The sequence below is a fragment of the Crocodylus siamensis genome, chromosome 15 (genome assembly GCF_052110815.1).
Source record: "Crocodylus siamensis isolate JL-2025a chromosome 15, ASM5211081v1, whole genome shotgun sequence".
In the NCBI taxonomy this organism is placed as follows: domain Eukaryota; kingdom Metazoa; phylum Chordata; order Crocodylia; family Crocodylidae; genus Crocodylus; species Crocodylus siamensis.
The window spans coordinates 2,822,860-2,835,377 of NC_143409.1; the positions used below are offsets into that span (position 1 = coordinate 2,822,860).

General features: G+C 46.0%; 1 protein-coding gene across 3 annotated transcripts in view; it reads right to left on the reverse strand.

Moving 5' to 3' along the window:
* The window catches only part of GLCE (glucuronic acid epimerase), a 105,998-nt gene that overhangs the window by 15,778 nt on the left and 77,702 nt on the right, over positions 1-12,518 (reverse strand). For all 3 annotated transcript variants that reach the window (XM_090028949.1, XM_090028951.1, XM_090028952.1), the window contains one exon: positions 5,595-6,190. In XM_090028949.1, coding sequence (XP_089885075.1) covers positions 5,595-6,177 — 583 coding nt within the window. In that variant the 5' untranslated portion in view covers positions 6,178-6,190. The remainder of the gene's footprint in view (positions 1-5,594; positions 6,191-12,518) is intronic.

Sequence of the window (12,518 nt, forward strand, 5' to 3'; positions counted from 1 at the left end):
TACCCTGTACAGGAGGGATCGTGTAGATAAAAGGGCGGGGGTGTAGCTTTCTATGTTAAGGAAAGCTACATGTCCCTGCAAGCCGATCTTGGTGACCAGGGCAGACAACTGGAGACCCTCTGGGTTAAAATCCATGGGGAACACGGTACAGGGGACACAACAGTGGGAGTCTACTACAGACCTCCCACTCAAAGTCCTGAGCTTGACCAGCAGTTCACCCGGGAACTGGCTGAGGCCGCTTGCTCCAGGACCTTGGTTGTCATGGGTGACTTCAATTACCCGGACATCTTGTGGGAGGATCACTCAGCAAAATCCGAGTGGTCGCAAAGCTTTCTCTCGTGCGTGGATGACCTCTACCTGACTGCAGAAGTCTATGGGCCAATGAGAGGCAAAGCGCTGCTCGACCTGGTACTGGCTACGGGGGGACGACCTAATCGGTGACCTAGTGATCGATGGGAAGCTGGGTGACAGTGACCATGAGCTGATCACCTTCACCATCTGCCGTAAAGCTGGCAAGTCAGTCAGCAACACGGAAGTCCTTGACTTCGGGAAAGCCAATTTTGACAAGCTCAGGAGGCTTGTCAGTGAGGCCCTAAGGGACCACGACCCCAGGGAGAGGGGAGTTCAGGACAAGTGGTTGATCCTCAAGGGAGAGATCTTCAATGCACAAGCTAAGTCTACTCCATCTCAGAAGAAAGGCAGCAAGAGGGCACAGCAGCCCCCCTGGCTCTCCAGGGACATAGCAGACCTCCTGAGACTAAAAAGGAAAGCCTACAAAGGACGGAGAATGGGATTCACCTCCAAGGAGGATAATTCTGCACTAGTCTGGTCCTGCAGGGACCAAACCAGGAAAGCCAAGGCTGCAACTGAACTCCAGCTAGCTTCGAGCATCAAGGACAACAAAAAGTCCTTTTTCAGATATGTGGGGAGCTGGAGGAAAAGCAAAGGCAACATTGGACCCCTGCTGAACCAGATGGGGCAGCTGACAACTGACGCCCAGGAAAAAGCCAACCTATTAAATAGGTACTTTGCATCAGTCTTTCATCAGTCCCATGGGACGCCCATGCCTGCTATGGGACAGGGAGGTCCGGGTGAGGGAGATCCCCTGCCCTCCATCAATTGCAACTCAAGGAGCTGGCGAGCGTCATAGCCCAGCCCCTGGCACGGGTCTTTGAGAGCTCCCGGCGCTCTGGTGTAGTGCCCGAAGACTGGAAGAGGCCAATGTGGTGCCAATCTTCAAGAAAGGGAGGAAAGTGGATCCGGCAAACTATAGGCCCATCAGCCTGACTTCTATCCTGGGGAAGATCTTAGAAAAGTTTATTAAAGAGGCCATCCTTAAAGGACTGGCCGATGCCAACATCCTAAGGGATAGCCAGCACGGGTTTGTTGTAGACAGGTCTTGCTTGACCAATCTCATTTCCTTCTACAACCAGGTGACCTATCACCTGGACAAGGGAAAAGAGATTGATGTCATATATCTTGACTTCAAAAAAGCCTTCGACCTGGTATCCCATGATCACCTCTTGGCGAAACTGGCCAATTGTGGCCTTGGGTCCACCACAATCCGCTGGCTGGGAATTGGCTGCGCGGTCGGACCCAGAGGGTAGTAACAGATGGAAGTCTCTCATCATGGTGTCCTGCAACCAGTGGGGTCCCCCAAGGCTCTCTGTCCTGGGACCCATATTGTTCAACATCTTCATTAATAATGTGGACATTGGAGTGAGAAGCAGACTGGCCAAGTTCACCAATGACACCAAACTTTGGGGCAAAGCATCCACACCAGAAGGCAGGCAGGCGATCAAGGCTGACCTGGACAGGCTCAGCAAATGGGCAGACGAGAACCTCATGGTGTTTAACACCGAAAAATGCCAGGTTCTCCACCCTGGGAAGAAAAACCTGCAGCATCCTTATAGAAAGAGACTTGGGGGTCATCATTGACCACAAGATGAACATGAGCCTCCAATGCGATGCTGTGGCTAGTAAAGCGACCAAAATGCTGGCGTGCATCCATAGATGCTTCTCGAGCAAATCCTGGGACGTCATTCTCCCTTCGTACTCGGCCTTGGTGAGGCCGCAGCTGGAGTACCACATCCAGTTTTGGACCCCACAATTCAAAAAGGACGTGGAGAAGCTTGAGAGAGTGCAGAGAAGAGCCACACGCATGATCAGAGGTCAGGAAAACGGACCTTATGACGACAGGCTGAGAGCCATGGGGGTCTCTAGCCTGGAAAAGCGTAGGCTCAGGGGTGATCTGATGGCCACCTATAAGTTTATCAGGGGTGATCACCAGGATCTGGGGGAACGTTTGTTCACCAGAGCGCCCCAAGGGATGACAAGGTCAAACGGTCACAAACTACTACAAGACCGTTTCAGGTTGGACATAAGGAAGAATTTCTTTACCGCCCGAGCCCCCGAGGTCTGGAACAGTCTGCCAGCGGAGGTGGTTCAAGCACCTACATTGAACACCTTCAAGAGCAAATTGGATGCTTATCTTGCTGGGATCCTATGACTCCAGCTGACTTCCTGCCCTTTGGGCAGGGGGCTGGACTCGATGATCCTCCGAGGTCCCTTCCAGCCCTAATGTCTATGAAATCTATGAAAAAAAAAAACAAAAAAAAAAGATGGAGAAGGGTAGAATGAGCTACATAGAAAGCACCTATCTAGATGAATAGAATAATCTGGCTGGGATGATGTAGTTGGGGCTGGTCCTGCTTGGAGCAGGGGTTGGACTAGATGCGACCTCCCAAGGTCTCTTTCCATCCTCACCGTCTATGAAGCTATTTTTGTGATATCTTAGATTGGATGCACAGTATAGTTGGGAAGTGCTAATGGACAAGCGTTGGGTCATCAGGCACTCTTGCTCTCCCAGCTTTACAACTGGTCCATAAAAATAAAAAATAAAAAGAAGTCACAAAAAAGTCTTTCCTCATGGCATTTGCTGGACCATCACGTCTACAACGACATTCCTGCCCTATCTAGGTTACTTATTCTCAAACAGGGTGCCAAGAGACCCCTTCAAGGTGTGCCACAGGGTGCCACACAATGTTAGCACTGTGAGGTGTGCAAACACAATTCACAAGAGAAACTCTGATTTCAAATAGGAATCACATTCTGCCCTGCTGTGGGGTTTTGAGTTCTTTGCCACAGAAGAATTGCTCTACTATTTTTCTATAGTCAAAAAAAGGAGGAGAAAAAAAAAAAAAAAAGACAAAGCTCAGAGCTGGCTTTTTCCAAGGAGAACCTTGAGTCTAAAGAAGGTTGAGAACCACAGGTCTAGATAACCACAACCAACACGAAAGCAATTGGCTGAAGTTTCCCAGAGGTACTTAATGTAATATAAGAAATGGGGAGAACATTTTCGTCTCATGGGCCTCACACAGGGTCCATGAGAACAGTCGCCAACACTGAGAAACACAGCATTTGTGCTTAACAGTATCTAGTCTCTAAGGCTATCAGCAGCAGCTGTCCTTGGAGCAGGATCAGCTGCTTCTGTGGGCAAAAAAGGTGTTTCTTGCTGCCCCGAGCTGTGGTGTGGAAGTGTGACATTCATGCTCAGGGAATCCCTGGCAGGAAGATTATGGGGGCAGGCCTCTACAAGCAGAAAAATCTAGGCAGGTGCTCCTGGCACTTTAGAGGTCCTTCCTGGGGTGTGTGGGACTGGACTCCTGCCTGGGGCAGCTGGAGAGCACAGGTAGCTCTCCCATCATAAAGCAAATACACACCCACTGTGAAAATGTGGCACATAAGTTTACCACCTACTGTTGTAGCCACAATTTTGGACATTTACGGTGCAATGAGGAGACAAGTGTCTGTTTGCTTGGGCTTTGTCCCGACATGCAAAATGTTTATGGTGGCACAAAGGCAATGCCCGTTTCTAGCCTAGGGCACATTTGCAGTTTTGAGGCAGCCACGACACTTAGCACTAGCCCTGTCTGTGGTACAGAAGAGTCAGTTAGAAGGCCTTTTTAAATGTCTGGCCTAATTCAGAGCTAGGTCACCTTGGGACGCAGTTCAAATGGAACCAATAATAGCATTGCACAGTCTTTTTTTTTTTTTTTTTTTTTTTTTACCACTGACATGCATAGTTTGAGATTAACTGCATCTCTCTCTCCCTGACTATTTTACTGAAGTGGGAGCTGAAATACGATGGTGATGCTCCTCTCTGTTAAAGGCAAGGTCTAATAAATGCTGAAACAAACAGTAAACTGAGTGTTTAAAAGCAGATGCGGGGAATCGGAAGTGGCAGTTAAGCTCAGGAAAGCAAGACAAATTCAATAATCTCAAAAGAGTCTTTTAAGATTTCTAAAGCCCACTGCTGGTAGAGATGTGTTGCAACAGAGTAGTTTATGTATTTTTTCCAAATGTATGCTCAAGATTCAAACTATTGAGATATTGATGGAAAAGGTGCAATAGAAATATTCACTCAGCTGATAACGATGTTCTTTGGAATGTGACCTGAAGGACAACGGTATTTGTGATTAATTCAGACACGGTGCATTCGCTCCTGGGCATTTTTTTCATATGAATAATCCTATTACGTACAGGGGCTTAGAAGTGACCAGATAAAGAAGTAAAAAGTTGATGCTAACAGAGTGGAATATCACTAACGACTAAGAAATGTGTGCATGTGCGCACGCGCGTACACACACACACACACACACAGGTGATGTTTCAGGGGTGCAGTCAATGGCTTGCAAACTGGTAATTTTTCCCTTAAATTAAAAAACTCACCATCCTATCAATGCATTTTGTTTCCCTGAAACAGTTTAGTTTTTCTCTACAATATGCCAAAGAGTGCCAATCAATTCTACAGTAAATTTTGTAAAAGTAATGCGTTCTTGGTACTACGAGACATCACTAGAGCACTTGTGCATACAAGTCATGGGCTGCGTGAATTCACTAAGTACAAAGCAGAAAGGTTCTACACTCAGCTTTTAATTTTCCTCACAGTCTTACGTGACAAAGCTTTAAAATGGTTTAAATGCTCTCATCTTTAACTCAACCAATTCATCTGCCCTCAGGAATTACAATGGCTCTGATACCCCAATTGGCTCAAAGCGCATGCTAGGCCCAGTTAAATCTGCATGAATTCAATCCGGCACTATTTGCTTTTGGTGCACAGCATTCACCTTTTCGCTACAAAAAAAGGTTTCCAAAGTGGGAGGTTAAATCGTTCCGTTAATTTGCACACGTATGAATGAAAACAAGTAAGGTATTATCTTGTTAAACTGCTGACTAGAGAATACTCCTGAATAGACAGTTCTGCCTTATGCTATTGCACAGATGACCCAAAATGCTCTCTGGTCCTTTGTGCCTCTGCCCTGAGATTATAACCTGTCTCCACAAGGCTGTGTAGCGAAGCACGAGAGGACCTTCTGGTGCTTCCAACCAGCTGCATTAGAGACGCATGAAGGAAGCTGGAAGGACAGGACAACGCTAGCTTGAGGCTTGCATTGGTGACACCCCGACTGAGACTTAGGGAAGCCAGAGACCTCTCAAGAGCTGCAGCTGCAGAGCAAAAATAAGTCTTGCATCTCTAATGACGAGAGCCAACTATAAAGGGGTATTTCAGCTGTAAAGCGGATCAGACTGACCTTCAACACCACTGATGCACTTCACTCTGTCGCGCACTTCCACATTGTAGCCCTCGAAGGACATGAACACGCCGTCGGGGTGGTAGGGGGCTCTCTGGGTGTACACTTTGGAGTAGCTATGGGAGAATTCAAACCGGTCGTACCCATCATACTGAGCAACCTTCCCATAGACCTCAAAGTACTTCTCCACCCAACTGAAGGGCAGGAAGACCTCGCTGCCCTCTCGCCTCCCTTTTATCGTATGCTCGTCGTTGATCAGACAGTCTATTTCCTCGTATTTCAGTCCCAAAACTTTGTTCCCGTTGCTGTTGAAGCCCCCCACGATAGGCGGGGCTTTCTGCTGCTCCTGTGGCGATGCCTCCTCGCTCTGCTGCTTCATGAGGCTGTTCACATAGTTGTTACTCTCCGAAGCGGCCGCTCGTTTCTCCAAGCTGTCCACGCGGAAGCCGCTGTTGAGACTCCGGGGGAATTGAGCCGCTTTATCGCTGGAGCATTTGTTCCACAGCAGCACCGTGACAAGTGTGAAGAGAGTGCAGATCACGATCAAAGTCTTATAGTTGACCCGAGCTGCCAGGCAACGCATATTCACATCATACCTACAAAAAACAAGATGGGAGAAGTTTTCAAGTACAAGTGGGGAGCAAGTCCAGAAGGAACCAACAAGGTCTTCGCTTTTACAAGTGGCATGTGGTCAGCGGGGTCGCTAGTCCCAGTTCTGTCTCCACCTCGGCCTCCCTACAGTCTCGAGCAATGGAGGTATAGTCCTCCTTGGTGATAGCCCCTCCCCTCCATCGGGTGTACGCCTCCTTTTTAGCTTTCAGCCAATCCTGAGTGCCTTTGGTGAGCCATGGGGGCTTTTGAGCACTCTTGCCCACTTTGACTCGCATTGGGTCTCTCCCCCTTTGGGCTTGAAGGATCGTCTCCTTAAGGAACGACCACTTGCCTTCAATTCCCAACTCCCCTCCCCTCTGGGACCTCAGCGCCTCCCTAACTAATCTCTTTACCTCATTGAAATCTGCCCTCCTGAAGTCCAGTCCTTGCTGCAGGCCCTTGACACCCTGCGCTGGATGGCGAATCCCAGCAAGCGATGATCACTAATTACCCAGGTGGTCAAGCACCCGCAGTCCACTCACCAGGCCGTCACCAGTGGCCAGGACCAGGTCCAACAAGGCATTTCCCCTGGTGGGACTGTGCACCTCCTGGGTTAGATGGAGGTCCTGTAACTCGGCTAAGAACCTACATGAGCGGTCAGACTTGGCTGACTGCTCTTCCCAGCAGATGTCCGGGTAGTTTAGGTCACCCATGATGACCACGTCCCTTGAATTAGCTGCCTCCATGAGCTGACCTGAGAATTCATGGTCCAGCTCTTCCCCCTGGTTGGGTGGTCTGTAGACACCCACCGTTAAGTCCCTTTCCCTGTGACCCCCTGTATTCTGACCCAGAGCACTTCAGTCTGCCCCTCCTCTGACCCAGTGCTGTTTGCTAAGGACATGTATTGCTCTTTGACGCAGAGTCCCACACCCCTGCCTTTCCTCCCTGTTCTGTCCCACCTGTACAGTCTGTAGCCCGTAACGTTTACTGCCCAATCATGGGTTGAATGCCACCAGGTTTCACTGAGTCCCACTAAGTCCAGGTTTGTGTTAGCTAGCAGGAGGGCAAGTTCCTCCTGCTTGTTCCCCATACTACAAGCATTAGTATATAGTCCTCTGATCCCAGGACTAATCTGGGCCCCTGCCACTTACCTGGGTACTTCTTGTGCTAGTCACCTGTCTTGGCTGGGAAGTGTCCTCATGTCCCCCTATGGCCCCACCCCCCAGCAAAGCTAATTTAAAGCACACCCTATGAGGTCAGCCAACCTGGAAGAGAAGACACGCTTGCCTTCAGGGGAGAGGTGAAACCCATCCCACCTGAGCATGCCTCTAATGTCTATCAGACAGAGACATTAGACAGCATGTCCGATGTCCATGTCTAATGCCTAGTCACAAGACAATAGACATGTCTAAGTCTATGTCCAATGTCTATTGGACATAGACAGGGAGAATGGCAGGGTTGTACACTACCACACTGGAGGAAAAGCTACTTTTTTTTTTTGGATCCAACTACATCTCAACCTCTAGCAGGCAGCAGCAAGAATGCGGGATGAAGAACCTTCCATTATCCTCTAGCAAGCTCTCAAACCAATGCACGTGTCTTGATGGTGGCACCTAGGAGATGCAAGAAACTTGAGAGATAAGCTACAACGGAGGGCTTTTATTTGGTAGGGTTAGAAAGGCAGGCCTGGTGGTGAGCTAGAAGTACCGAAGGCAGTAGGATGCTGAAGGAAACCCCCAAGTGACCTTCCTCTATTGAAGTCCTAATGAGATTTAAAGTGTGCCGATCAGTAATTCACCCCAGCAGTTTAAGGTACAAACAGAAGAGCATGCCGCTGAAATGATGATGTGCTGCATAAACAGGATGAGCCAGAAACAGCAGTGATCCAAGAGCAACATTTTTCTGACTAAAATGTGGTAAATCTATCAATAAAACACTCACCGATTACCAGCTAGAGCAGCAAAGGAGCACTAATGACTGTAATTCACTCCACAGCACACAGACAGGGAAGTCAAACACAAAGACGCTCCATCAGATACAGTCAAGTGCAGCAAAATGAGTCATTTTTAACTGCGTGCCCTCCCCCTGGAAGAAGATTTAAGGGAACAGGCCAACTATATTACTGTTCTGAGCTTTAAAATGGTAAAAAGTTAAAAAGTCATTAATATACATAAAGGGACCTTCAAATCCTAAGCGACAAGAATGTTAGCTCCAACTTGGATTGCTTTGTTGCCATTCATTATAGACGAGCAAATATTAAAAACCACTGTTATAAAATACATATATTTTTACAAAAGGTATGGCATTACTGAGCCAAGCTGGCACTGCCGCTAATTTACACGTACGTTAAATACCCCAAGTCAGGTATTTATGGAAAGCTGTCGCTGCTCATTTTAAACAGTTATTTTAATCATGTGCTTTCTCCAAAAGACAAAGTAAAAGTTTGAGGAACAAACCATACTTTCAGACTGTAGACATCTACGATAAATGCAGCAAACTGATTTTTAGCAAGCATGCGTGCAATTCCAAGCCACTGGGGTCTTCTCCAGGAGGAAAGTTGATCACGTCGGATGGGCTATTAAAGTTTCTGCACCTCAAATCCATTTGGTTTTTAAAAAATAATTCATAATGGGAACCAGCAAGCAAGCTGATGGCTGTGGGATTCACAGTGCTTCTCACCAGACTCGGTACATGCCAAGGGAAGGGATGCCAGATGATTTTAGTTAGAGGCCTCTACAGGAAACAGCAAATTGGGAAAATGTGAGAATGCCCCAAGGGACAGGAGAGAGACTTGCACTGTAGTGCTTTGGGGCTCAGGTTTCTTACCCAGAGTTTCCCTGAGAAGAAGGTAGGGACTGAGATGAAAAGGCTTCTAGCAACAGAAGTCCTTCTGCTCAGATTTTTGCAACATCAGATTTCCCGTCTGCAACACTCCCAAACCCTGCATCAGTTGGTGCAAAAACCAGGATACAAATTTCAGTTATCGAAGCATAGTTGTCCCTACTTCTAGTCAAGAATGAGACCCTTTAAACATCCAAATGACCTCAAAAACATTTGTTCATTTTCTAAAACTGCAAATCATGTGCCACTGAAATGCTGCATTTTTAATAGGATGCTTGGATTTCTTTTTACCAAAGGCAATTCTCAGCCACTGGTAGCTACAGCGTAAAATGTTGGATTTTTTTTTTTTTTTTTAATCCCAGCATCTTTTCCCCCTTGAAACTGCTTTTGAGGCAATGCCAATCACTGTTGATTTAAGGGGGGAAAATAGAAAATGGACCGACTTGACCTGGTGGGTGAAGTGCAGAGCTGAGGTTTGTTGGTTTTTAATTTTTTTTTCTTTAAAAGCTTCTCTCCTTCAAGCCTTGTCTTCATCTTGGTACCGAATGCTGCTCCTTCTTCCAGCTGTTTTCCATTTCTTGGAAGCTACAGCAAGTTTGAAAGCACTCAGATAAAAGGCTTTTACACAGCCTCAGAGCTGCTATCTTGCAATATTCGCTCTGGGGGTGGGACAGCTGTTGCTCCATGTGCAAGCAGGAGCAGGTAAAATAGATGGGGAAAAGCAAGAATTGAGCAAAGGACACGGCAGGCTACCTGATCTGTGGCACGGCACCTATCACCCAAAGTAATAAATCTGCATCATGCTGTCTGAAATGCTACCAGGAGCGAGAAAGGGTAAAACTCACGGGCTGGTGTAGCAAAGAACCCACAGCACAAGCCATCCACAACATAAAAAGCCGATCACAGTTGTAAAGAAATACCCACTACTAGCCAGATATCAGGACTGAAGGCCGCCACACACGTACAAAAAAGTTAATCTTATGGTCAGATTAAAAATGCAATTGCAATCAACTTATTACAATGGCCAGTGGATTCCTAGATTCATTTAGAAAAGAAGTGGATGAAATGCTAATTGGATTCTGTAACTCTTCATGTACTGCTGCATATGCATTTGGGGCAGCTATGAGAAATAACCTTAAAAACCAGCACTGTATTACCCCAGATGTTCTTCAAAGCACAGCTCAGGATGTTAAATTTCACATTTCAAATAACAGTACGGTATATGCACCGCTAGGGTCTATTCTCACCCAAGAAGCTGAAGTGACCTAAGGCGACTTTAATGAAATGCTGCAGAAGTAGCTGCAGTTTCTGCTGACAGACAAATATGCATGAGTTGTGCTCTACAAAAATTAACAAGACTCTTACTCGGGTTGCTTCCCCCCTTCTTTTAAATAGAAACAATGAATTACCTCTCCCTAGTTTTATGCTTCCACACTGTAAGCACCATCTGGCTATTTAAAACTGGACCTTAAAAGATAAGTGTCCTATTTTCTAAAAGCCTAGTTTACTACAAGCTTTTAGAGAATATAAATTTTTATATAATTGTATTTTTATGGTAATGCTAACATAAGAATAAATCTAATTTTCTGCATCAGCAGATAATTTTTAGTGATGATGCTTTCGGGATGACCTCAACAAATATGCTTTGCTTCTTTTATACAAAGAGATAATTCATTTTTAAATGGAGAATAACATTTCCTACATACTTTCCCCCTAGCTATAAAAAACATTTAAAATTTGGTTAAACTACCTGAATGGGGGTGGGGGGGAGAAGACGTATGTATGTTTTTCCGTGCCTATTACGCCAATGCTTTTAAACAGACTATTAAATGTTGCTTTATAGCATTGAATGGTTCCCAGGCATTCCGCTGTATTTTTTTTTATTTTATTCAATTTGCTTCCAATGCCTTGGGTGGCTGCATCTCCGCAGGCTCAATGCAGTTACTTGAAGTCATGCTCCAACTTCTACCTTCAGCTGATCATTCACTCAAAGTCACGCCTCAAGACCCTCAGGTTTGTGCTCAAGACAAAGAAACCTTGCCTTTGTGGTCGAACTTTTAAGATCTCCCTTGTCCTTCTGAAGATCTCAGAGAGACGCAAAACTAGCCTAACCAAGTTCAACAAGCTGCAGACAAACCATCGCAGGCAAGATCTGTGATAAGCCACCCATACAGAGTTGCTGCTAGTAACGTTAAGGGCCATCCTGATACATGTCTTGGACTTGGGTTGCGTGGCTAGAGGCATCCCATTATTCTGAACCATTGGTAAAGATGGGAGCAAACGGCAAGTTACCCTAGTTATGACATGGGAAGGAAGCCAGATCCAAGTTTAACCTGAGCCCAAAGCAGAAGAGACTGACATTCACTGCCAAGAGTTACAAGTTACTGGAGTGGTTCAAGGGAAGTGCAAGCGAAGGAGCATGAACTGGTGTAGGCTGAGATTTAGATGCATTCAAAATTTTGTAGGAGAAGCTGTCAATACATTCAACTATGGTTTCACTTGTCTTCGTCTCTTCTGAAAAGACCACTGCAGCAGACTGTGCTGTGCAACACAAAGTCTATATATGACAAGCCATGATATAGAGCCTGAAGTCCTTCTAGCTTTGGTGGACTGTGCCTCGGGTTGTATCGAAAAAGGCATTTCGGGTGCACCCTAGGAACAGAGTAAAAAAATGTGGACCTACAGTATTAGAGGCCCAGCATAAGATTTAAGGTGGTCTTGGTTGGCTACAGCTTGAGTATTACAAATATCTCTGTAAAGGCCTTCAAGTTGTGATGCATCCACAAACACTATTTTAAAGTAAAGTAAAATTTGGGTTTTAAGAACTACAAGCCCCTTCTCATAGATTTCATAGACACTGGGGCTGGAAGGGACCTCACGAGATCATCGGGTCCAGCCCGTGGAGCTCACGTCTCAATCGCTTCCCCGTCACCGTATACTCTATGCTTTACCTTTGTTCTCCATTACCAGGGGCTTTACCACGTGAACAAATATTTCTGAACTACTCAAACAGCCCTAATGTAAAGTCACAATTCTCGTGTCTCACAGCAACCAACTCTTATGCCCAGAAATAAAATTTCAAATATAGAACAAGTGAACTATTGAAGAGTTTCTGCTCCTGTTATGGTCAGGCAATGGTCCTTCATTAAACAGGGGAAAGAACAGAGAAACGTGTCTGTGCCAGTTCGAGGACAACTGGAGACTTTCACAACCTTTAAGCCAATTTTGTATTATAGACAAGCGCATGTACCAGTCAACCACAGAAGTCAGAAGAGAGAGCATGTAATGGGAAGGAGTGTAAAGCAGACCTTGAAAGGGTTGCTTTAAACTGCTTTTTATGTCTTTGTTGCCTCATTATGCTATAAATGCAGCTTTACTGTAGGATATTTTAACCTTTTAAGGAATGCAAGAATGAAAAGATTTTCTGCTTGGAAAGATTTATGGCATCCCATCCGTTTTCCCTGCTTTTACTGGAGGACACATGTTGCATGT